The 26,729-nt window shown below is 41.1% G+C and overlaps 1 protein-coding gene across 8 annotated transcripts in view; it reads left to right on the top strand.

The window, feature by feature from the left end:
- The window catches only part of cpne5a (copine Va), a 77,565-nt gene that overhangs the window by 28,482 nt on the left and 22,354 nt on the right, over positions 1-26,729 (top strand). For 3 of the 8 annotated variants that reach the window (XM_086214660.1, XM_086214659.1, XM_086214657.1), the window contains 9 exons: positions 1,083-1,122; positions 2,013-2,027; positions 2,149-2,225; positions 18,038-18,101; positions 22,170-22,273; positions 22,481-22,585; positions 24,573-24,620; positions 25,122-25,163; positions 25,846-25,921. In XM_086214660.1, coding sequence (XP_086070786.1) covers positions 1,083-1,122; positions 2,013-2,027; positions 2,149-2,225; positions 18,038-18,101; positions 22,170-22,273; positions 22,481-22,585; positions 24,573-24,620; positions 25,122-25,163; positions 25,846-25,921 — 571 coding nt within the window. The remainder of the gene's footprint in view (positions 1-1,082; positions 1,123-2,012; positions 2,028-2,148; positions 2,226-18,037; positions 18,102-22,169; positions 22,274-22,480; positions 22,586-24,572; positions 24,621-25,121; positions 25,164-25,845; positions 25,922-26,729) is intronic. The other 5 variants (XM_086214663.1, XM_086214661.1, XM_086214664.1 and 2 more) reach the window with 3 other exon arrangements.

The following is a 26,729-nucleotide window of genomic DNA, read 5'->3' as shown; positions in this document are numbered from 1 at the left end:
GTCTGTCTGTCTCTCTCTCTCTCTCTCTCGCTTTCTCTCACTCACTCAGTCACGCTTCCCTCCCTCCCACCTCACCAGCTTGGCTCTCTCCTGAGGAATTATTCATTGGCACAGTGTCTCAATAGTCATTCGTTGAAGGAATATGGGTATAAGGGTGATAAATATTTCATATAAAGTTTTATCCTTAATCTCCCTGATGCTAGGCAAAGCAAACGTCTGAGACCAGGTCCTATAAAACTATGCACAGACCCCTGTGCTCCCCTCTTTCACATACAGCTGGCTTTGTCCTCTTGAAAAGGCTAGACTCGTGAGAGGGTCACAGAGGTGCGGTTTCATTTTGAGATCCCCTCTATCAGGATCATTTTCTCCTCCTTGTTCTGATATGCCTCCAAAAAAAACCCAACCTGCTCTTTTTGTTGCATGGCTTCCAGCATGACGTCCCTGGTGGACTTCCAGGATGTGTTCAGGATCGAGCTGCACGTCTCTAAGGATTTTTAGACACTTAATGAATTCATTTGGCAGGCTATCATGATAGAACTCTGGAACAAGAAAGCAGGGAGTCTATCCCTTCACAATTAGTGCTACTCATTTACATCTCTCTTTTATCACTGAGGTGGGAGCCCGGGCATTCTCAAGTTTAATTACTTCAACGTCACGTTTGACTGGCAGATGCTCGAGACTTTTTCTGCATCACTATATTGTTTTGTGTGTGTGTGTGTGTGTGTGGGTATGTGTGTGTGTGTGTGTGGGTATGTGTGTGTGTGTGTGTGTGTGTATGTGGGTATGTGTGTGCGTGCATACATATATTTATAGATATTTATAGATGTGTGTGTGTGAGTGTGTGTGTGTGTATATGTGTATATATATATCTATATAGATATATATATATACACGAGGGACTTTGGTAAGTAATTGCCACATTATTGCCTACATTTTTTTCATTGGCTGGTGTCTGTTGCTGGCCCACTGACTCAGGTGTGTGATTGACAGGCAGAAAATGTCCACACAGCAGCCAGTGTTGTTTTATGAGTAATTTGTTAGGTCCTCTAATGGTTGCCTCTCTACTCTCTGTGTTATTTTAGGTATGATATTGATTCTAAAAGTCCAGATCTGGCAAAACATGTAAGTCTTTTTTTTCCTTTTTTTTTATCCTCAGTGCCTCAGTGTTTTTGATATGTCTGCATGTGCCTGGCGTTTGGGTTTTATGCAAACCAATGTTCATAGCATTTAAATGCTAGAATATATTTTAGAATAATGAATAATTTATGCTTCATCTGACAAAATATTGTTTATTTTACTTTATGTTCCACCTCTTGGAGTTTCTCAATTACGTTTTATTCCTGCAGATAATATAATAATCAAAGATTCATTTGCATCTGGCACACACTCATTACGTTTCTTTCTTAAATGAGAAATGAAGAATTGCACATCATTATCAAAGATTTTCAGCACATCTCCCTCTTAGCTCAATTGTGCTTTTTGCAATATAGATGTTAATTCCAAGATGGCATTAAAAAAAAGACATACATTTATTTTACAGTGAGAGGGACAAGGCTCATTAAAAGGAATATATGTTACTATCATTTATGCTGAAAGCTTTGATACATTAAGAAATTTGCAGGACTTGGTTTGCATACTACCAAAATTTCCATCATGAATTATGCTCCTGTCACTGTGAAGCTTTAATTGTTACGCTTTTGCATTGTTCTATTTCAAACCCTTCATGCTTTAACAGACGGCTTCTAAATCTGCTTTTCTTCTCTGGTGATCTTTTCTTCTTTCTCTCTGTTATTTGAGACTCTGTGACTTTGTACCCTCTGCACTTCCCGTTCAATCTATCTACTCTTTCACACATCCACTTCTGCTCTTCTTCTTTTGCACTTGGTTGATGACAGCCTGGTATTTGAGTTGTGTGCCTTCTGTTCCATGATATGCTCTGTTGTGTCACTGCTGCTGCCTGGTCTCTCTCCCTGCCTCCTTCTCCTCCTCCTCCTTCTCAACCTCGGAAAAAGCCAACCGACTTTAACGTACGTGTCTGCCTCAGATGTCCTAATTTATAACTGCACAATGCTTATTATAACAAAGCTTAACTCTTTACCATATCTCCTTGTCCCAACCCCATCCCATTCCATGTCCCCTTCATGGCAGGACTTCCTGGGACAGGTCTACTGTACACTGGGAGAGATCGTGGGCTCTCCTGCCAGTCGCCTGGAGAAGCCTCTTGGGTGAGTTTTCTTCTTTAATCTGTTTATGTAGCTAAATTAGAAGCTATTCTCTCAAGATGGTACATAAAACATTTTGAACTTTCCTGAAATGAATTTTCAGATATCATCAGATAATGAAAACTCCTCGCCACCTCTCAGCCCTTTCAAACGTGACATGGTCTTCCCGCTTGGTGTCACACATTGCAGTGAAGTTGAGGCAGTGATGAATATGTTTGCCTTCTAGAACCATCTGTATCGTACATTAGACTGCAAGATTAGACCCATGTGCTTGGATGGGAATGGGTAATTGAACGCGACCGGGGGCTTCCTCGAAGCAATTACTGTCATTAACAAGGCAATCTAGCAAGGAGAGTAGATTTAAGGCAGTGTGAGAGACACGACACCATCAACCCTGCTTCAACGTGAGGTGGGAGATATGAAACCCTGAAAGCTTCGGCTGCCATGCACTCTTGTGGCTTTGTGAGTCATCTTTGTCTTCTTCGGCGTGAGCTGCAGGGTTTGACGAACTACGAAGCTTGTGCTTGAGACTGTGAAGTGCAGTGAATATGTCTCTCTATGAAGTATGAGGCCATGTTGGCCTCTGCATGAGGGGGTTTGTGTGAACAGCAAGGCTTTGGTGTGATCATGAGCTCTGCCAGGGAATGGTGGCGGTGGATTACAGTGCATGGTGCCCTTCAGTGCTGAATAAGAGGATGAGCAGGATCAAGAGACAGTTTCACCAGTATGCTGCAGTAAACTAGGTCTCATACCCCACATCAGAGGCAGGCAGGATCCGCAGGAGCCCCAGGCAGACATTATGGACAAAAGTATTGATTCTGTAGCTTCTCGCCGGGCACCTTGATCACTGCAGAGACGAGACTTTGATGTAGCATCCAATTTAGCTGCAGAAGAGAGCAATGATGATGATGATATGTTTGTCGTTACAGAGCACAATTTACCAAGTGAAATTAGCAATTCTGAAAACATGTATTTGTGTTGCTGCTAACTGTCCTCCAAGCTTTTAAGTAGGGAGGTCGCATGGTCCACATGAAAGGTTTCTTTTGATTCCGTTGACATTCATTAAAGGGTACACTTTGAATCAACCCTGTCCTTTTGAATGGCTTATCGGTATCCATGAGTAATGGCGTTTTCTGTCCTTCTATGATAAACGATTGCTCCGGAGTTGTTTGATGGCCATGTGCTCCATTTCCTTGGCATGCATCCTGACGTGACAATGCCTCTCTGCATCAGAGCTTTGAGGAGTGGTTCCCGCAGGGATGGAGCAAATCTGTTAGCTATGCTTAAACAAGCCCTCCCAAGACACACTGCATTCAATGACCTGCTTAAGAAGCGCATCAGCACCTCTTTCCCTATTTTCCACACTTCATCTCTCATTTATTTTCCCTTCTTCCACCCACCGGAGTCTATTTTTCTTCACATTCTCCATTTCTTCTACCCCCTCTGTATTTTTTTGCCCTTTTTCCTTTTCCACCCCCACCCTGCACACACAAACATCTCGACTTTTAAGGAGATTCCTGCAAGTCTTACCTGAACCAAAACGCCCCCCCCCCTTACTTGAAACTTAAACTCAATCATAAACTTCATCTAAACCACAACACCAATTATCAACCTTTTAATTTATCTATGTTTCAACTACACCAGAACCCCTCATGGATTGTGAGTCTTTACATATTAGTATCCACAGATCTCTTCAACCCTGTACAAACCAGGGCATTCGACATTCTTATACAGCTCGGATGTCAAAGAGAGGAGGTCAGTGCAAATATGAAAATTACTCTCCAGCCTCTCAGTTGCAACTGGATGTAATTAGATTGTCTAAATGCTGTTGTGACTGTTGTTCTTGATATTGCGCAGACCACTGCGGTCACCATCTTGGTTTTCCCAATGGCTCTCCTCTGTCAGTCATCGTGTCAAACCCTATATCAAATAAGGAGTTGGGATGACCTCGTCCACCTGCAGGTCAGATGGAGATGTGTCAAGAGGATAGAGACCAGACCCATCTGTGAGAGGGAATAAACATGAGCTTGCAGATGTTTTTCAGGCTACAGACTCCTTTGAGGCCCCTTAATGTAACAACAAAATTATCATGCTTTTGTTGGCAGGAGCCGATGATGTAGGGAAGCAAATTTCTTCAGATTTATTTGTCTTGGGAAAAATAACAGGTCAGGTTAGATGTATTGGATTCCAACATCCCTTTATTAAGATAGAAACATATGCCAGAGGATGGAATATGAGCTACGAGAGACAACGTGATACAAATCCTTCTGTTTCTAATCTGGTTTTAATGAGAGACATCTATCATAGTTTCTGAATGCGGAGGAAATGCAAAGCTAAATGATTGACTAATACAGGTGGATGGCATCTTTTACTGAGAAACATGTCAGCAGTGACACGGCTCTCATGGCTGTGATTATGTCTGTGGCCTGTGGGAAGGAATCGTAATGTGGTTGTATAAGTAACATGGTAATGGAGTTCATTATACAGATAGCAGTAACCTTTTCTGTTGCTACGTTAAATTATACCACACACTGCAGCAGACGGGTGCAGCACAGCATTAGCATGTTAAACCCATTAGCCTGCTGTGACCGGGCCCTTCTGCTGCACACTTGTAGCAGGTAATGCAGTGTGTGAAGTGGGTGCTCTGGCTGCATTCACACAAGCTGAGGGAATAAAGAAATTTGTTGAAATATAGTCAGTGACATACTGTGAAATATTTTTAGAAATTGCGTGCTGAACTGATTACATTGAAACAATTTTCCCAGCAAATCTGAGCTTTGTCACTGAGTCTTATGGTGAGATGTATTGTGGGGTAGAGAAAACAATTTCACCTGCAGGTCACTATTTAGTTGATGTAAAAGATCAGTCTGATTATGATGGAGGGTGACTTGCCCCGGGGCATAAGAAGAGCTGGGTTAGGCTCTAGGTCTTTGATAGATGATCAATTCATTGTATACACTTTGTTTCTGAAATGTACTCTGGAAAGCTTTGCTAAGATGGTGCATTTTTACCTTATTTCTATCAACAACCGTCTGTTAACATTGCTTTCTGTTGAACTCCTTCCGTACCTGAAGCAGGCTCATTTCAGCCCATTTCTGACCCGGGTTTTGGGCTGCACAATTCACTTCGAAGTTGGCCCTAGAAACCAATCACAGACTGATCAGCCGCTCCCAACCAGCCATGTGATGATCTGGATGAATCTTAGATGTTTTGGCCGTAGAGTAGTTGGCATCACTGGCAAATAGTAAGGCCTGGTTGGTCAGCAGTCAGGCCTGTGTGTTGAATGCGATCATTCCAGACGTGAATGAGGGAAACACTGGCTTCAACAACCACTTTTTCGACAACTTATTCTTCAACCTGAACAATTTATTCGACTTCAAAAACTCATGCTTCTTCTTCATCTCTTTTTTCTTCTTCATGATATAAATCAACATCCTTGGAGACCTCAGACTGCTTTGTTGAGAATCGTCAGAGTCGTCTGCAGGTGCCCACGGCTGCACTGTGGGAGCACATGGATCTCTAGGCTGTTGCTCTCCGTAGCAAATGTTCTTGTACAGTGTGAGTTGGAGCATACAGTGTTTGCCCAGCTAGTATTATTGAACCAGCCTCCTGTACTGCACCACCTGTTATTTCAGCATCCTCACCAATCGAATCAAATGCCATTAAATTGGCCTCCATCCTCCCAACTCACCAGCCCTCAGCGACACTGCCACCACTCACAGAGCGCTGACCTTTGACCCCCGTCACCCCCTCCTCCCCTCTGCTCACAGACACAGATAACCTCTCAGAAAAAGAGTGCTTCAGGAGGAGTTTTGTGTACTCACGCCCTCTCTTAAAAAGCTGAGACACTGCGTGCCGTTATGATGTGTTCCTGTCCATGATAACGACACAATGTGAAAATGAATTACCTCTAAAGAGAACATTAAAGGATGAATCTGAATCTGCACACATTAAAAAGCCACTCTTCACAAAAGTGCGGATGTTGAATGATGAATAGCAAACAGAATGATGAACAATAATGATGTTCATGAAGTTACGGCTCTGCTTTTGTCCAATCAAACACATTTTAATAATTTATTCAACTCCCCACAAAAATATATAGGCAGACAGTTTTTAGTTTTGAATCAAATTCAATCAGGAATGGTGTCATAGTTTAGACTTGACTTATGATATTATCCTCCTTTCAGACTGGAGAGACAGAGAGATCTGCTCTCACAATTCAGGACACTTTTTTTGCGCTCCACTTTTATACCAGCTATTAAATACAGCAACGGTGTGACACAATCTCATTTAACAGCAGCACAATAAATGCTACATGTCTGAAACTATACTGTTTCAGATTTAGGCAGAGTCAGGTACGTTGTTACTGAATGGATATTCCTTGAGCATTATCCTCTGGTGTCTGATTGCACTGTTGTAGGCTATAAGCTTATGATATTTTTTAGAGACAATATGAAACTCATTGGACTCATTAAGCTCCGCCCCCTGGCAGTTCGGTGTGGTGATTTATGATTACCTACATCGATGTGACCACCAACATAGGACTGTCTTTGTGTGATAACTCAAAAAGTTGCGGATGTATTTTGATTTAATTTGATAGACAACAGATTGTTGGTTTGGAGGCATGGATTCTATTTTAGAGTGGGATCCAGATCAGGTGATGTCACATCACCTTGGTGGAGGTGCCCGCGCGCCGATTACCTTCTAGTTGGGACTCGTTGAGCTGCTGATTGCAACTAAATCATCCAAACTCTTCCTCACAACTTCAACATGTGGAGGAATACAGACATTTGCTGCATTCATGTAATGTCAGAAAATCTGCGTTTGCAACTTGCGATGTGTTCATGAGCTCACGTCAAGTGGGCAAAACATGGATGCCACTGACAAAATGAGTTGCATTGTTTAAGCGAGACATCTCTGTATTATCAGTCACAGGGTTAATGAAGGTAAAACAAACTTTTAAAGGTCATCTGGCTCACTCTACACAGCAGTTGCCATTAATTCCATGTTGAGTATTACATGTGTGGTCACAAAATGTTATTCAAGACATTGATTATTTAAAAATTACTTGCCATTAACCAGTAATGACTTTTTTCTGCCTCTTTTCCGAATAAATCATCTCATCATCTCAGCTGCATTGCAACATGATGGGCCACTGGAGAGTTCCCAGACACTGATTAGCCCAATTAGTTCACCATCACATGAATGCACGCCACGCCTAGTTACTGTTGCTAAGCAATGACTGGCCAATCTCCGAGGACTTTTCTGAATGGTCAGTTAGAGAGTGGAGACAGAATTCTGTCTGAATGATAGATTTTTTTTTACATAACCTTATGAAAAATGCAACGGCACACAACATTCATAATTAATAGAAAAGGTCAAATACATCTTTATAATGTCAAGCTCCCAACATCAAACGACTGCGTTAATTTGTATGAATGACTCAGCAGAAGTTGAAACCCAGAGCACCACAAGAGCTGTTGTTTAATAAGGTCCTTTAAGGTAAAACAGAAAATAATGAGGGGGAGTGATTATTAGTTTCCCTGGTACTTTACATGGAGGAAGGGAAGTCGGTACAGTATATAGCTCCGAGTTTGCCTCTGTTACTGAACTGGGAGGTGAAGTGCTTTAGATTACAGTAATCAGCATCTTCTGCCTTGGGACATCACACACAATTAGAGCGATCTGCTGCCTCGCTAAATGCCAATTTGGGCTCCTAGGCTGAACACTAACAAGGGTTCCTCTCTAATAATGTGTATCCCTGCTTAGGTGTGGTTAACCCCAGCGGTGCTGATTGTGTAAGAGCCCTTTTAGTCCAGTGAAACTGAGTTGTTTTTTTTTTTGTTTTTTTTTTGGCGTTTCTTCCCCACATCTTCTTACTTTGACATTCACTTGAATTATTGTGTTTACGCTTCAAGGACTTCAGAGACACACAAAATCTAAAAATCTCTCCCTGAAAAGAAGCAGTCTGTTTAATGTATACTGTGGTTGTTAAAGGTCTTGGTTTTTAGAGCTCTGTAGATAATAAGGCAATGGATTTTAGTTCTCACATTGATAATGGGGTTGCAAGAGCAGGCAAGGGCAGCGGAGGTTTTTCCTCTGCAGATAAGCTCAGCTGATTTGTTTTTGAACACAGAAGAGAGAGTGTTTTTGTACCTTCTGTCATGGTCATGCACTTCCATCTCCTGGAAAGGTGAGAAACCCTCTGAATGTGGCCCAGTTTAACACTCCCATGTTGTTAATCTATTCAGCCACCCAAAAGGATCTGTCAGAGCATGGATTGCAATCCATAGTCAACGGTAAGCACCACCGAGGAGGTCAAGGCAACCCTGGGTAACATGATATGAATTCCATTACACGTTAAGCGCCCAGCAGCGAGGTGAGGGAGCTAAAGGTGCTGTGGCCTGATGGCACCACTTGGATAACCGAGAGAAGAGTCTGCTTTGATTTGAAGCCTCAGTGAGAAAGTGGGATAAATGTGGCTTGTACTGTGTGTAATTACAAAGCAAACTGAGCACCTCTTTTGGCCTCAGACAGAGAAGGATGTTCTGCAATTGAAATGGGCTTGTTATTTCCTCCAGAAAAGGTGCTCTCTCGTTTGGCAGGAAGTGAACTCGCTGTCACGACTTTGAGCAGTTTCTCTCTTCAGGCTGAGAGTGAAAGTTTCTCACTGATTGATGACTTCTAATCTTCTCGTTGGCTGTCAAAACAAGCAATTTTTTGCTTGCAGGTGGCTGATGAATACCTCATTTATTATCGAGACTCGTTATGAGCTATAATTCATGTAATCAAAATGTCAGCAACCGTCTCATTACATCATTACACGCTTGTAAAATGCGAGTACAAATTAAATTGTGTATTTACTCTTCATAGTTTTCAGAACTGAGAGGCAAAAGAAATCTCATAAAATAAAAGTGTCATTCACTGAGATTACCATGATGGTAATTATACATCTATGGGAGAACCTCAGACTCCACGGTTACATAACTTACTACAAAAGGGAGTGAAAGGATACCATGTTGGTGATACTAATGTGTTTTTATACACCATTTTCTTTGGTGTAAAAGCAAACATTCTTGCTTCTTTTGTGTATCCATCCCAGATTTTTCTGCAGCATATTTTTTTTGCTCTACTTACTTGCTTTGTGCTCATTTGAACAAAGCTTCAGAGAGCTTAGCACAGGATGCCTGTAGCTACAAACATCAGCTCTTCTCGCAGCACCCGTAGGAAGCAGCTCTCTTTCCCTCTCACACAACTGCTATAGATATTTTGGTGTCCTTTTTTTTTTTTTTAATTAGCTTGTGCACTTTCCATCCTCTTTTTTTTTTTTTTTTTTTTTTAAATCCTGGTGAGGTGAGGGATTAAGGATGCTTATCGGTGTATGAAGATCAAAGGGATTAGTGGTATAATCCCATTTTATCCCACGTAGAGTTTTGGCAGCCATGTCTAATTCTGTTCAACTGTGATCTGCCCACTGCCCCAAACGTTTACCGCGGCACAGCAAACACCTCCATCTCTGTTGATCTTTGCCTCAACTCAAACCAGTCAGATTTATTCATTTAACCTGAGCTCCTTGTCCACCAGATGAGATTCACTGATCCGAACTCCATTAAATCACTCCTCTGTGCAGTCACAATCATTCACTTTGTTGTGGAATTTCTTTGTGTGTCATCTCAAATGAAATAATTTGCTTATCCCCATCCAGGTGTGAAATTGCAAGGTAAGACTCCTCTTAGCATGACAACACTGCAGTCTGCAGTAAACCCCACCCTGCAACAGCTGCATTGTAAAAAAAAAAAGAAAAGAAAAGAAAAAAGGTCATTTTCTTCTTCTTTAGCTCTCACTCATATACTGTTGAGCAGATAACCCTCCCCCCTCTCTCATATGCGTGACACGTTGCAGCGTTGTTAAATATCAAGACCATTCCTCATCCTAATGACATAATGTGAGTCGCATCAACAATTGCTTCCTTCTCCCTCTTTGGACTTTAATCTCACCAGCATCCAGTCTCCGCGCCGCCACACTGATAGGTAATGCAGAATACAGGCAATGTGAATCACCATTTCCTAACAGCAGCTGCCTCTGGATGGGGTGGATATAAAAGCCATACATAGAACTTGAATATCCATAATATAATGTGTCATCCACAATCATCTCCGATGCTTGCTTGTTTATTTTGGCGGAGTAAATAATTTGAAAAATCTCTTTGCCGGAAAAGAGACGGACCCTGTATTCTCATTGGTATTCTGCAGAACAGCGGCATCATAACTTTGGTCTCGTAATTGTGATGCTGAAATATGCTGCTTGATCTCTTTCTATGCAGTTGATCAAACAGCGAATCTGTCAAGACAGTTGTGGGCATCGTTCTGTTGCTGAGTGAGCTGAGAGAATTCTTGGGTCCATTTCTCTCGAAGCCACTGTGCTGCTGCTCTGATGGCCTGTTTCATTTCTCTCTCTGTCTCTGTCTCTGTCTCTCTTTCTTCTCTCTGTCTCTCTCTCTCTCCCTCCCTCTTTCTCTCCTTGTTTCTTTTCTTCATGACCTTTTGTTTTTGTCCTGGGCAATTAGTCATACTTGAATTGAAATTGAGAAGAATAGAAATGATCCAGAATCAACACAGGGCTGACCAATTAATCAGATGTTTTCAATCACAGTGCAGCCCAGTGCCAAAATCTAAATCACAGGAGGTGCATTACTTGCTGAAATATCAGCAAATTGTATTCTACAGACATTAGAAAACAATTATCATTTCAATATGTTTTTTAATTAAACATGACTAATGATAATGAATTTTACTTCCCTTTTGATAATCGATTTTTTCCAAATCCTGCATCTGTAAATCAAGATTATGATATCTGGGCGATTAAATAAAAAAGGTATCAAAAACCAACAATTAAATGCTCTCTCACTGACCCTGGCTTGCTAGTTAATACTTTCTTCTTTAATGGAGACCTTGTCAGAGAACTGCCAGGACAAAAAAAGACAGCATCTAAGTGTATAAAATTAGAGTTCATCAAGGTATAACATGAAAGACGGTGCTCTTTCAGAAAGGTTTGGATAGAACCTAAGAAAACGGGAGAAAATGAAAGGCACTCATCTTTAGAAAAAGGTTAAATTGCCTCTCAGGTAGAAGGCTGGGCGATGAAAGGTGTCAAAGAAAAAAATTTTGACCCACAATTGACATATAGAACCTGCTAATGTGGTTAAAGGCATTTTAACCTTTTCCTCAAGACTAATGTATTTATTATTCCAAGACGTACCCATGCCCTCCTCCCAAAAGCAACATCTTTTTTTGTACTAATACTTGTTTCAGGCAGCTCTCCTCCTCATTTTAAGTGTGACATTGACTTGAGGTCATATCGCACAGCCAACATCTGGGTTTCTGAAAAGGAAGAGCAGCAGAAGAGCCGGCCTCACTAACAAAATGCTAATGAGCCTGTAACTGTGAGGTTTACTGAGATTTAAGGCAGCTTTCTTAACCTGGGAGGGCATATACTGTAGATGATGGAGAATTCCAATAGTCTTGAGTATCACAGCACTTAACCTAATGGTTAGTGCAGTCACTATTCACTTGCGTTGCCAGAAGTTGGCTTTATTAAAAGCCATTAATCATTCACTGAAGCTATGACGATAACAGACTCATCGGTCTTCCATGAACAAGGAACTCATCAAAACTCCATTCAATGTGTCTGCTCAATTGAGATGTCGTTACTGCTTCTGCAGAATGGTACTTTCCTCACGACTGTTCCTCTCAGCCGCAGATTTTTAATTTAACTGATGAATAGCATAGCACAAGTGCTTCAATATTTAATTCTTCAAAGGTTCTGATGCAGTCGGACCACCTAGACCACCTTGTTCACTGGGATCTATGACGATTCCTGTGTTGTCAAGCAGACGGACACAAACAGAGGGCAACAGGTTTATGGAACCAAAATTCATTGAAAAAACTGCAACATTCAGAAAAGATCCCAGTAAAGAAGCGTAAGAAACTTTCATGAAAAGAACAGACAGGTGAGCACACACAACAAAGGAGGTAAAACTCTAAAAGCAGGAAGTGAAACTAAACATGAAAGGAGCATATCGCTATCAAAATAAAACAGGAAATAATTACAACGATACAAAACAAAACACAGAGGAATAAATGTTTGAAGATGAATAAATCATGAGGGAAGCTTGTAACAGGTCCACAATCCAAAACTCTGTGTCCTCAGCTGAAGTTCAAACCAAAGCTACTAAGCAGATACACACAAAGTCCAGGCGGGATTATGACACTTATGTCCCAAAGCTAACATTAAAAAACATAAAACTGTGACCTTGTGACAAGAAACTGTAATGAGTTGGGTCGAAATGGACAATAGCAGTGTGTGTGGGTGAGAGGGAAGGAGAGAGACAGTGTTCATGTCTTAGCTAAAAGAATTTAAAAAACAAAACAAAACATTGGTCATAATTCTTCTATTTATTTTTGAGCGTCTTATCACACCTGGGGGCCTGGATCACCATGGGGAGCCTCAGAGAAGTATTCTCACAGCATCGCCACGGGTGCCTTCAGCCAACTCACGATGGGATATTTATAATGGAGTTTTGAGAACATCATTGCTTGTGATTTTTGTTTGATTTAAAAAAAAAAAAAATTGTATCTTTATAAATACAAAGCTAACTTCATGCTACGATGCTGTGAACAAACTGCAGGGACTCATGACATCCCTGTCCCCTCAACTGGCTTTGCGCTTCCTCTGCTTTGCGGCGTGAAATGTACAACCTCTGGTTTATGCTGTGGAAGAAAACTTTACCCAAGTATTTAATTTAAGTTCAACAAACTTCTGAGCTGAAACTTGTATGTGCAACTTATATTAAAGAAGTTGTTATACCATCAAGTTAGTCCAAAAAACAAACAGGAATTTAATTATATTTATTTTTTTTGAAGATGTCTTAAATCCTATAAAGATGGTATTTGTGCAGAGGCTTGCAGTGACTGACAGCAGCTGTTTGCCGGAGGCAGCAGCAGTAACGATTTAGACATGAACATCTGTTGATGTTGACCTAAACTTGTGTGCTGGTGTTGATTCTGTGTTTGCCTGTCTGCAGGGTTACTGGGCCAAAATAAAAATTTGATGGAGGGATGAAGCATGAGCCAAGCAAGAACTAATTAAATTTCAGGACAGATCTGGGAATTTGTGATGACACTTTTTTTTTTATTAAAATCAGGAATGATTTTGTGAATTCTCATTATTTTCCTCAGGAAATTGCTTATAGACCTTTATAACCTTTTTCTGTTAAAAAAAAAAATACACTCAGTATATATATATATGTATATGTGTGTGTGTGTGTGTGTGTATATATATGTATATATATATGTGTGTGTGTATATATATGTGTATATATGTGTGTATATATGTATATACTGTATGTATATATATGTATATGTATATATATGTGTGTATATATACATATATACACTATATATACACACAGTATATATATAAATATATATACACACAGTATATATATAAATATATATATACACAGTATATATATACTGTATACATATATATACAGTATATATATAGTATGTATGTATATATACACAGTATATATGTATATATATACATAGTATGTATATATACACACAGTATATATGTATATATATACATAGTATGTATATATACACACAGTATATATGTATATATATACATAGTATGTATGTATATATACACACAGTATATATGTATATATACACACAGTATATATGTATATATACACACAGTATATATATATGTGTATATATACACAGTATATATATGTGTATATATACACAGTATATATATGTGTATATATACACAGTATATATATGTGTATATATACACAGTATATATATGTGTATATATACACAGTATATATATGTGTATATATACACAGTATATATATGTGTATATATACACAGTATATATATGTGTATATATACACAGTATATATATGTGTATATATACACAGTATATATATGTATATATATATACAGCAGGATTGTGCTACATCTATTGGGCCAATCATCATGAAACTTGGTGGAGAGCTACAACATGGGCCAAGGAAGACCCAGACCCAGTTCATTTTGCAGTGGATCCAAATCACCAGTCAGATCCTGAATTTTTTTTAATCACTTTTTTTTTAAACATTACAAAATATTTCTATTTTTTTCCACCTCATAAATGCGTCAACCTGTATGAAAAACAGCCTAATTACGGTGACTTTGTGTGTTTGATATAATTGGAGAGTGTACCTGTAATCAACACTGCTTTGTGTCAAATGTAACAGCTGGTAATAATACAGTTCATAGTACAGCCTGATTTCTAATTGTACGAGTGTAGCCACGTCATCCTCAACATTCAGACATTCTATTGAGTGTCATAGGAGATACAGTAATACACAGCCGGACATGACAACAAACACTGTACTGTATACAGATTTACATACGGTGCTGTAACATTGATGTGTAGACAGATGCTGCCTAGCCTGAAATCGCTCCACTGTTCAGTCCCCTGATGACTGGAGTCTTTTGAATATTCAAACGCAGCGTCAGAATCAGTGGAGACGAAGAGGACAAACATTTACACGGCCGGCTGATTAAAGCGATCCAGTTCCTCACATCAGTCAGTCCGTGGGCCTTGTTCAGAACAGGTAGCGCAGGAGCGACCACAGCAGCACATTTCACTTCATTTCATCATCAAAGCGTTTCCCTGCTGAGGAACCCGTCAGTGAATGAGCGCCGAGCCAATGAGGCCTCTTGATGCAGGAGACTTCATATCACCAGCAGTCACATTTCAGTTGTAGCAGAAGAATTCCTAGGTAATAAGAAGTCACAGAAGTAAGACAGGAACTGTATTAATCCATTGAGTGTTTGCTCACTCTTCAGATAATTGTCAGGGGGGAAAAAAATCCTCAATAATGCATGCTTGTTGCCCTTTTGGTAACCGCTCTTGTCTCAGCAGTAGCAGAGGGTAGATTAGGGCGGTGCGTCTCAACTTGTATGGAGCTGTTTTACCGGGTCTCATTTCCTGTGAATGGAGGCTACTGGTCATTATCCTGACCTGAGGAAAATAACCTGACTGGTGGAGTATTTCTGCTGGCGTTGGTGAGGGATTTACTGGCTCTTTGAGGTGCCATCAAACTGTGCTGTGGAGACTTGGAGTGAAACATCAATAATTCAAGGACAGTTAATTCACCTTGGGATTGATCTCCCTGGAGCTTGAAGGCAGAAGCTGAGAATGAGGTGCGCCTGCCCTCTGAGGGCGTGATGGCTTCATCTATATTTTGCCTCATTAAAAGGCAACAATGGTCCTTTTTGGCAGATAGGGAACAGCTCCAGTTGGATGCTTTGGACAGTGGATATTTTAAGACTGGTCAGACTTAATGCACCAGGGAAGCTCAATTCATGTGTTAATGAGCCTGGAAACCTGAGAATTGGTCAAAAAAGCTGAATGGAAAAAAACGAAAAACCACCCTATACATTTCCTGCACAGTCAGATAAGCATGAGGAAAAGATGTCCCCATTATATTCAGCCATTTCTGTCCTTAGATGATCTAAATAATGCAAGTTTCAGCTGCTGTAGTCAAAGTCTAACCCCCATTTAAAAGTATGGAGTCAAGCAGTTCTGCCAGTCAGATCCACCGTCACAGCTTGATGAGGATCTGCAGCAAGGCTGACCTTCTAATGATTGGGCTCCAGCTAAGGCCACAGCTTGACTCCTGTGTAATTTCCTTCTTTATCGGTGAAGATGACATGAGTGTCAGCAGCTGGAGAGCTGCTGTATGATTGGAAAGTGCTGTGTTGCTCTGTGTTGGGTGAAATGGGCTGTGCCTTCTCCTCACAGCTTCAGTGGACGCTCAGCTCAGACTTGGTGAGATTGGGACAAAAAAAAAAAAAAAATAAAAAAAAAATATATATATATATATATATATATATATATAGTTCTGCTTCAAAAAATACAGCCTGGGGCGACTTTGTCTATTTCTGTCTGACCCCATTGGATTGGCAAGCTGCTGTGATTTATAGAAACACAGATATGCAGGGACTCTCTCTTACTGAGTCTTACTGTATATGATAGGTCTTCATCTTCTGTTGGAGCGGGAATCAGCAGTACACAACTGCAGACCTGAGGAGCTTTAAAGGCTCAGCATGGTCGATGTCTGTGTCTCAGCAGTTATCTTCCACATTGTAATAACAAACAAAAGTGAAAGTCTATATTGATATTTATGTTTTTGATTCCGTTACATCAGTGAAACCAAAATAAGTAGATCTGCCAAACTGTTAATCTAATGTTCCATTTACTGTATTGACTTACTGGAGGGCTGCAATTTCATGTTTAAAAAAAAAAAAGCAAGAGGTATGTGTCATCAGTCTGAAATGAAGTGTGACTGCAGAAAAGCAGGAGTTTGGTTACAGCTGCCTCCACAACGTGAGTCGGGCGGTGAAGGCAGCAGAAACATGGATGAACTGCAGAAAAACTCATGAACCTTGAATTATTTGAGTGCCTGGCTCGTTCTCTAGTGGAAATTCCTTGGGCTTCATGGAGGGGACGTATGAAACTGAAGTGCTCCTCTGGTGCAGCTATAGCTGCTACTAATAACGGTACTTGCTAGCACACTCTCCTGACTCATTCACCCAGCAGTACTGTTAGTAAAGTGGTTGCCAGTCTGGAGAAAAACCTGCGTATTCATATCATGCCAAGTAATCAACCTGTCATGCTTGACTAATGTAGCATTAGCTATGTACAGATTTAGGTTACTTTCAGTAAGTATTGCATTTACCCACTGACTGCTAAATCCTCTCCACTATGCCGTTTGATTTTACATTGTTTGAGGGAAATTAAACGGATGTTTGTGCTTCTAATGTCAATGCAGCTCAGATTTGATCTTTATTTTTCCCCATTTCAATAATGTAGCCTGTGAGACCACATGTGGTAATGATGCTGGTAATTCTTCTGTTAAGATGCTAAATTGTAATTTTATCGAGGATTTAGCTGAAACAGGTAACGTCGATGGCTGTCAGATAGTATTATATAGGGATATAGGAATGTGTTCTATACAATATGGTACAGACCCACACTAACTCAACATGTTTGTTTTTTTATTGTGCATCCAGATTGAAACTGGTGTTGAAAATGTATAAAGTTAAGACCCAGAACCAGCTCTGAGGGAGCTAACGTTAACTAGCGACTGTTGGCTTTAGCCAGCTAGCAGGTGGTAGCTGGAGTTTGGGTGTAACCGTTAAAGCCTTGAAGTTCCTTCAGATGACATCAATGAGAAAAACTTGGGACGGTCGTTACCCTTGTCTTGTTACTTCGATTTTTGAAGCTTGTCAAACACTTTCAAACTGAGCAAATTTTATTCAATTTCCACTGCCAACTCTGAGGACTCTTCATCGCTATCAAAACACAGACATCTTAAGTAGTCCGCGTCGTTGGACTACAAGCCTTTTTAGAGGCTAAAAAGTAACCTCACACAGACATAGGCAATACAGTCATTTCTTACCTCTGGAAACATTTTTAAATGAAACATTTACTGTCCCAATATTCTTAGTGGAAAGGAATATTTTTTCCCCACACGTTTCTTAAAGCTCTGTGGATGTTTTGTTCTTATTTACCAGAGAACTCAAATGTTATCAATGGCACCTTTTGAGTTAAGCAACCTTGGTAAGAATTGCTGCTGAGATAACCACTGAAACCAGCTGAGAAGTCCATTTCTATGCCACTTGCTTAACCGTTATTATTGTGTGGATAACCGTTTACGCTGGAGTGAATGATGTCTATCTTATTTTTCACAGTGGCATACCTGGGAAAAAATGTGGCAACATCATCTTATCTGCCGAGGAGCTAGGAAACTGCAGAGTAAGTCCAAACCTTTTTTAACGAGCAAATTTTTTTCCCATTTGCTTTCAAAGTAGGTTTATGCTTATTTATTTTTTGGGTGATGTGCACTTACTGAATCTGAGCTGGGTTGAGAGATTCACTCTTGCTGATAGATTGCAACATGCCAGTGTGCAGTTGAATGTGCTACAGAGGAGAGATGTGGCGCACTTTGTGTTAATCACATAATGCACGTTTAACAATGTGAACATGCCTGCGGAAGCGAAGTGGGCTGTTTAATAGCTTCGACTTCCATAAAATGTATTGTATCATAAATGTCGCCATTAAACCAGCAAGATACGGCGCGTCTCTTTGCAGTTGCATCTGTCACTGGGAAATTCTGTACATAGTGACTATGCTATGAGTGTGAATTGCTATTTAATGAGGCTGCATTCATTCTGATCACTATAACCGACATTTCCTCTGATGTGTGGCCTGTTAATCCATGAGTCCTTGTTAATAACCTGTGTCCTAATGCCCATTGGCTTTCTCTCCACGTAGATAAATGAAGACAGTAAACAATCATGTTAGAGCTCTGCCAGTGGAGCAGGAGAAAGTAGTAAGACATATTGGACAGAACAACTGGCCTCCCTCCCAGCATATAAAGCAGCTGCTTCCACCCTGTACTGTTTTATGATGCTCTAATGTTGCATCTGATATGAAACTCTCTGCCATACATGTGGAGTCAAAAGCATTTGTATACACATTTCAAAAACAGAATATTCTCTTTCCAGTCAAATAAAGACTCCTCGGCTACACTGAAACACAGACAACATGCTGATAATGTGACTGCCATGATTTCTGATTCGATCCTCCTGGACTGAAGTGTTGATGCTCACAGTTGTTGAAGGACTGCCCGGATCTGCAAAGCACCACCTGAAGAGGCGATTTTCTAATATAAATGCAAATGCTCATTTCTGGTGTAAATGACCATTTCCTCCCTTCCAGACTCAATTAGAGAGACACAGTCCTGACATGTCACTCCAGACCTGCAGTGTTTACGCAGAACTTAACCCAGCGTACCTCAGGTTGGAGGTACAGAACGATAAGGAAACGTTGAGAAAAAGAAGATTTAAAAGTCTGAAGACCCTACAGTTAGAGAGTTATTGCCGTCTGGAATTGTTACCAGGTGACACGTCTTACTCTGAAAACCATGTCCAATGGAATGGAAAACCTGCAAGGATTATTTTTATTTTACTTATTCGTGGTTAGAAAGCCAGATGATATGTACTGGGTGTGAACATGCAATTGGGACACGTTGGACAGGGCTGAGGCTGGTGAGGACTGATTAACTAACAGACACAGGGGAGCACACAAAATGGAGGGAAAAATAAAAAGACAGGAGGTAAAGCAAACAAAGACACTATAGGAAAACGGTTACACAATAAAATAGGACCTAACTAAAGCTGAGGAACACATGTTACAAAAAGAGACCCGGAAAATGTAGAATACAAAATATCAAAAGGGATTGTGGGTATGGCTCAAAGACTGGAACATGAATGAGACATGGACAACAAGAAATAAGACTCATGGAGGAGAGGGTTTGTGTCGAAGCCAGAAACTGATTTAGTCTCTGCTAAGGCGAGGCGACAAATTCTTAATCTCTCTCCTGAGAGAGGCGGTGAATTTGCTCAGCCAGGTAGTTGAAATACCTTCCTCTGCAACCCTCTGGATCCTTAATTGACTTGGCTTGTCACATAGGATTCTTTAATCTTGATTTTGGTTCTTTCCCACCTGCATTTACATGCGGAGCAGTGCTGTCTTCCCCTCACATCTACCCAACACTCAAGCTGCAGTTCTGGTTTAGTTCAATCTAAGGAAACCACACGACATTTTACACATGACAGCAGTACACCACAGTGAGTCTTTGGTCTTGCCTGTTCAGAGCAGTGTCATGGGTCTGTTTGAAGACATACATACATGCATGTTTGTCTCATCATCCCAGCCACCTATTCTGATATTTCACTGTGAGCCTAATAACAGTTGACATTTTGGATTGTGTAACGTTTTTTTCCTTCAAGCGAGTTTATCAGAAAATGGAACACAGCTTTGTTTCTGTTTGTTTTGATTTTTTTCATGCATGTAAAACTGTTGACAGACATGCTTCACCTGAGGCGTGCAGTCATAATCGACACCTGAATGGATGCAGCGAAGCAGGAAGCATACAAATAAAATGTGTTAATTTCTGAATCACAGAAACTTCTTGATTCATGTGATGATTCCCTATTGCAGGTGATCCTGAGGGTGTCACAAGCACATGTAATACAAATGCAGTCATTGTCTGAATTGCTTCATACATCTCTGAAAACGAGTCCTGTGTGTGTGCGCATGTGTGTCTGTGTGCGTGCGCGAGCATTGCTCTGCCTCTTAACACCATGCAGCGATATCATGGTGGAGCAGAGAAACGGATAGACTGCAGTCAGTATTCCCCTGCTGCTCCTAAACCTCAGTGGCTGAAATGAATGTTCTGCCTTTTTTCCCACTTAATGAGAGAACACTGCGAGTTACCAAAGTGTGTATGTGTTATCTGCTCCTAATGAAGGCTTAAGGCACTGTGTCGCCATGATAGTGGATGTAGCGGCCGGGTCGGGGCTAAGCAGGACAATTATGGAATGCTTCAGTTTTAAGGGTTTCAAAAAATAACCTAAACAGTGTGTGTTGTATTTTGTAAATCCACAAACGAGCCACGGTGGAAATGTGGCAAATTAGATGTTGGTGTGAAACGCCATCAAGGGGGAACTTGACACACTTCTGGTATAAACTGCAGAGTGGATGGCTCTGCATTTTAGACGATTGGTATCCCACTAGGCAAATTGGAAAAAGACGATTTTCCATTACCGTGCTACCTACCTTGTAGTATCACAGAATATAACTTGAAATGACAGAAGGGAATGAAAATGGGTAGCTCTGAATCACGCTGCCACCACTGACTCTTTTAATCAGCTCTTTACTTTCCATCTGTTTTCAACAACTTCACAGTTTTGATTAGAAACAATAACGCCGGAAGCTCAAGGAGAGAACTCCGAGGAGATTCTTTACAGTGAATCATGAAGCTGTTGTTCTCTCAGCAGTTGCCTCAGAGAGGTAGAGGCTTGTCTGGGTCATGTCTGTGTCCGAGGCATAAAGTGATGTGAAAGGGGTTACTGAGAGGCAGGTCAGAGGCAGAGCACAGCACACTGATGTGGGTCAAAGCGATCGATGCCCAGCAGCACCATGCTGATTCAGATCTAATAGCTGTACTTCTAAAAGCCCTGGAGAGCAGCAGGGTAGAAACAGCTCTTGTATCTGCCAGTTGAAGACTTGGATTCTTCACACTCCACATCTTGCACAATATAGGGATGGTTAGATACTCCATATGCTGTGGGTTTAAAAAAAAAAAAAAAAGCGGGAATGAGATAATGCTGGTGATGCTCTGCTGTGTATTTCCTGACGGGGAGACGGTTCTGTCCAGCCAGCTCATTGTGCTGGCTTATTATTCTACAGTGAGACTACCTGGACAGCAGGGACACTATATGGAATCAAGAGTATTACAGGCCATGCTCATTGTGCTTGTAATGGCAGCGTACATTGAAATGCTGCTAAATGAGTATAATTATGGTAATACCAGCCTTTCTAATGTATCATTAGCTGCTCTCACACCCTCCACATCCTTTCTGTACACAGCCCCCTCCTCCATGTGCAGCGTTTCAGAATCCATTTTTGTGCTTCTGCATGGTCTCTCATACTGTTACTATGATTATATTCAGTGCGACAAGGTATTTTCAATTTGATATCCCATCCACGCTTGTTATGCAGGAGTTGCATAATGAAGAAATGGAAATGAATGCAGGTTTTGGAAACTAGAGCCCACTGGCTGGATTTGCTCTGCACCTATTAGGATTCAATAAGCACTGTGCTTTTGTTTGGTGCTTCAGTGCCTTTATATCACGGCACACATTGTGTATAAATAAACAGGAGGCAAACAGTGGCAGGAGCATGGATTTACAATGTGCCCCTCTGGTTTGTAGTCTGACTCCCTGTTTCTCTTCCTGCTTTTCCCTCTCTGTAAAGGATTACGCTACCATGCAGTTTTGTGCCAACAAACTGGATAAAAAGGACTTCTTTGGAAAGTCAGACCCCTTCATGGTCTTCTACAGGAGCAATGAGGACGGCACGTGAGTCTTGCCTCTGCTTTTCAAAAGGGGTTTCACTTTTTTACAGCCAGGTAGCTGAGTGTGTACTTCAAAGATGTTGGAGGAGAATAAGATAAATTTATGCGCACAAGATCCCGCAGCAATGCATGTTGGGAAGATTTTGTCTCCTGAGTTTTCTCAGAGATGTGTGTTTTAATGTTTTTAATCCCTGTTGATTTTCGCCTCCAGGTTCACCATCTGCCACAAAACTGAAGTGGTGAAGAACACACTGAATCCTGTGTGGCAGCCCTTCTCCATCCCTGTTAGAGCTCTCTGTAATGGAGACTATGACAGGTAGGCTGGATGATGATGATGCTTCATTAAGTGTACAAACACTCAAATGGAGAGTGATTTTACCGTGGAAAGAGTTTCATTGTGCAGTGTACGTGTTTCATGATGGATTGCTGCAAATGGGCAATTACAGCAGGTCTATCTCTGCCTACATGCTACCTGACTGGGCTCTTTATTGATTTGCCCACAAATCATTTCAAATTTAAGAGTCCTTGCTCCAGTGATATAATTCTGCCTCATTTGAATCTTTTTACAGTTAAGGTTCTCTCGGGACACCCGAGGAGGAGTTTTGGCAGCAAAATAAATAAACTATAGGGAGTAGAAACAAGTGAGAGGGGGAGGAAGTGTGGCTGTTCTCTTGGTTCTCTAGATGTTGACAGGTAGCTGCAACAACAGAGGAGCTCTGCTCCGTGTGAGTGTGTTGGGATGTGAAGAGCCAGACAGCCACGAGTGTGTGTAGAAGTCGTCAAAGACACATCAAAATATGAACCTTGCCCTCTCCACCACGCCGGGTGCCAACTGTGGTTCTTCACTCCTATTCCCATCTCTCCTCACCTGCCCGGAGAAGCTAATTGGGTCAGACAGATGGAGCGGAGACATGAAAGAGGCCTGATTCCCTTTGAGGATTTGATGGAATCACACATCTACTGCCGTTTAGTGGCTCGGCAACTTTTTTGTGGGAAATTTGCTGTGCTGTGTTCTAGCTCCTCAGCATTAACATGGCTGCGGGATCTTTTTTCCTCCAAGGAAATTTATTGTTTTTAGAACATAATGGCCGTTTAATAATTGCATTTGGCCTGGTCTTTGCTCAGTTTGTGTGATTTTGCTGAAGTATCGATTGTTCTTTTCCCCAGTATTTATCATACAGTTTTCACTGGTTGAGAATAATGATAAGAGTCCAATGTTTTGCTCCTCATATTTCCTCTGTGCTTTTGTTGAAGTCTCAGCTCCAAATGATTTTATCTTTTCCCTCTCCGCAGTCACGTCTCTAAGCCTCATGTGCATCTGTCAAATCTCTTGTAATCATCTGTCTACAATGGCTATCAGAAAGTGAGATCTTTCCCATTTCCATTCAAACATGCCGTTGTTCCAGAAACAGAGATTAAATTGATCTCAGGACTTATTCTCTGTATCTTCAGCAGTGGATTTGATCGTGTCATGGTGCCGCTCATGACCCCGATCATTCGAAGAAAATGGCATGAGAGAAAATTGATGTTGACTGACACATCACTTGGGAATCATCTGCTACGCTTGCCCTGAGAGTCATAACACATTTGGCTCTTGTTTTTTTTTTGGAGGGTGCAAGTCAAGAACACAAGGAAGATTTTGTTGTGTTCTCACTCTCAATCAGAAATCTGAATATGTGGTTACATAAGATGTTGTTCAGTATTTATAGGGAGAAAAACTGTTTTGATGCGTATTCACAGTACATTTCGTGCTCCCTCACTCTCTCTGAGATGTTAGAAGACAAATAAATTCCTTGCAGACAGAATGAGTTCAGGTCAGGATAACAGGGCAGCCCTCCATCATCCTTGCCTCCTCCTGGACCTACCGATGTGTGATTGACAGCAGCTGATGGGGGGCAAGTCACTGATCTTTCCCAGATCAAGTAGAGCAGAGGAAACACTTTGCTCATTCCCAGGGAATTCTCTGAGGCTTGCTTATTCAGTTTCTCGCCTTCCAATTAAATTAGAAAACTTGCAAAATATGCTCACTCCCAAGAGGTTAGTTTTCTATCTTTGGATTGCGCAGAAAAATGCTCTCCCCAAACTTTTGGCAACTTTGTATACCCCTTCCCCCTTCAGAGAGAGAGACACCCGTATTCACTGGTAAACAGTTTATTAATGCCATTGATGTCAAGTTATTCTAAATTTTAGAGACTTGGATTGATTTTAGCGGAATATTTGAATTAGATATGAAGGCTTAGTGCCCTTTGCTGACAAGTGGTTGGTCTTTGTTGCATGGGCATTCTTGCTATTTATGCTTTCAGGTGCTCAAAATGTTTGGATGAGGTGAACTACAGGCTCAGTGTGTGCGGGTAAGACTCTGCAGTATCAAGTGTGATCCAGTCAGCATGAATGTTACAGGTTTAAGTGGATGTGTGAATCTATTTTTTTGAGGGGGGGAATCATTTTGGGTTGTCTGTCTATACGAGTTGGCCCTGCGATGGACAGGTGGCCCGTCCAGGGTGAACCCCGTCTCTCACCTGAAGGCTGCTGGGATAGGCTCCACCCCCCAGTAAACTCTTAACTGGATAGAAAATGGATGGACTTTGCATAAGGGAATAAATGGGGGTTTTAGATGTCTATTAGAGCTCGATGTCTTGTAAAACACATTCTTCAACACTGCTTCATTTGAGTGAACATTTCACCGATGAACTCTGCTGATGCCAGATGGGCCGGTTGTAATGACTTTTAGTAGCTTTTTCTCAATGCATCATTTCAGAAACGCTCTGTGTTGAGCATTTTCAAGGACATTTCAGGTTGGGAATGAATTTGCTCACACACACAAAACAAAAACCCTTTGATTTGTTTTACAGAACGATCAAAGTGGAAGTGTACGACTGGGACAGAGATGGAAGGTAAGGGATGCGCGCACACACACACACACACACACACACACACACAAAGAAACAAAAACACTCAGGAAAATAATGTTTGTGTCTTTATTGTGCAATCAAACAGAAAAGGTTTGCAATCAAAGAAGAACAAAATCTATCAACATTGCAATCACAGAGATGTTTTTCTACAAGTCAAATCCAGTCATTATGAAACATGTAATAATATGAGTTCCTATCTTTTCTTTGCAAATCCAAAAGTTTTGAGTGAACGTTAAGATGTGAGACGTGTCTCTCTTGGCTGGCCCAGAAGAGTCTTACATCTATTAGCCCCGCCCACCAGATTCAGCAGACACAAAATTTGCATTAATAAGATTGTAAATTCATTTTCATCACAAGTGTATTTGACTTGCTGTGGAACATCTTTGATGGCAGCATTGGTAGCTCTGCTCTTCCATCACATTTTCTCTGTGATTGCTCAGTATTGATACAAAAGCAGCTCCATACATACATTGATGAAAAGTATTTTTGAAATCTTGCTTTGATTGTGTTTGCTCAGAAACCGATCGCTACATTCACAATCAGCTCATTGATATTAATATTTCACAAATGCTTCACAGTTGTGATGCACTTCCTCCAGCAGCTTCCTTCCTCGCAGGGTTGTGCCCTCAATGTGTGATGTAGTTTTTTTCTCTCTTTCTACAAGCCACGACTTCATCGGTGAATTCACTTCCAGCTACAAGGAGCTGTGTCGGGGTCAGAGCCAGTTGAATGTCTATGAGGTGAGTGGAGCTACAGACACCATTATCAGCAGAGGAAATAATGGATTTTTTATGTTCCGAACAAATTTTTCACGTGTTTGCATTCAGGTGGAGCACACCAGTAGAGCTTCGTTCAAACTGTAACTGAATGAACTGTGGGTGCACCTTTTGGAGCAAAAGTTGTTTGACCTCCGGTGTGATTATTTCAAATGAACATCCAGCTTCCTCTGCCCCGACTCACCCTACTCGGCATTAAGCACCGGAGAGGTTAAGTGGAGCACCAGACTGAGGTTTCTGTCGCGGGAATACAAATGGGCCTGCAATAGAACTATGCTCCTGATTAGTTTTTTTGAATGGTCCTTGGGGGATCTGATTGGGTATTACTGCTCTCCGCTGGGAGGCTCCGATCAGCCCCTGCTCATTAAAACACTTGCCATGTTGTATCAGCCTCTGAATTAGTCATGGAGGTGGCTTAAAGAAAGAACAGGGTCAATGAAGACCCTGCGAAGGAGAGGATGGTAGGTAAGGGAGGAAAAGTAAGAAGTGATGCAGACAGAATGAATGAGTGAAAAGCGGAGTTGCCCTTTCACACTGCTGACATGGCAGAAGAGGGTGCATCCATTACCCTTCACTTGCTCTGTTTTAATTAGAAAATGAAACAGCAGTTTCTACACCTGATGTTTTCCGGGCCAGTGCCCTTGAATCAGTTTTATAGATGTGTCCAAAAACTACAAAGCAACCTTTTAAATGTTAACAAATAAAGTTATTGAGTAGGTCACAGGCCGCTTTGATTCCTGTGCACTCATCCTGACATGCATGGCGCCTGCAA

The sequence above is a fragment of the Aulostomus chinensis genome, chromosome 9 (assembly GCF_037954235.1).
Source record: "Aulostomus chinensis isolate RoL2024-O1b breed Wild chromosome 9, RoL_Achi_v1.0, whole genome shotgun sequence".
Taxonomy (NCBI): Eukaryota; Metazoa; Chordata; class Actinopteri; order Syngnathiformes; family Aulostomidae; genus Aulostomus; species Aulostomus chinensis.
This window is presented reverse-complemented; position numbering and strand designations above follow the sequence as displayed.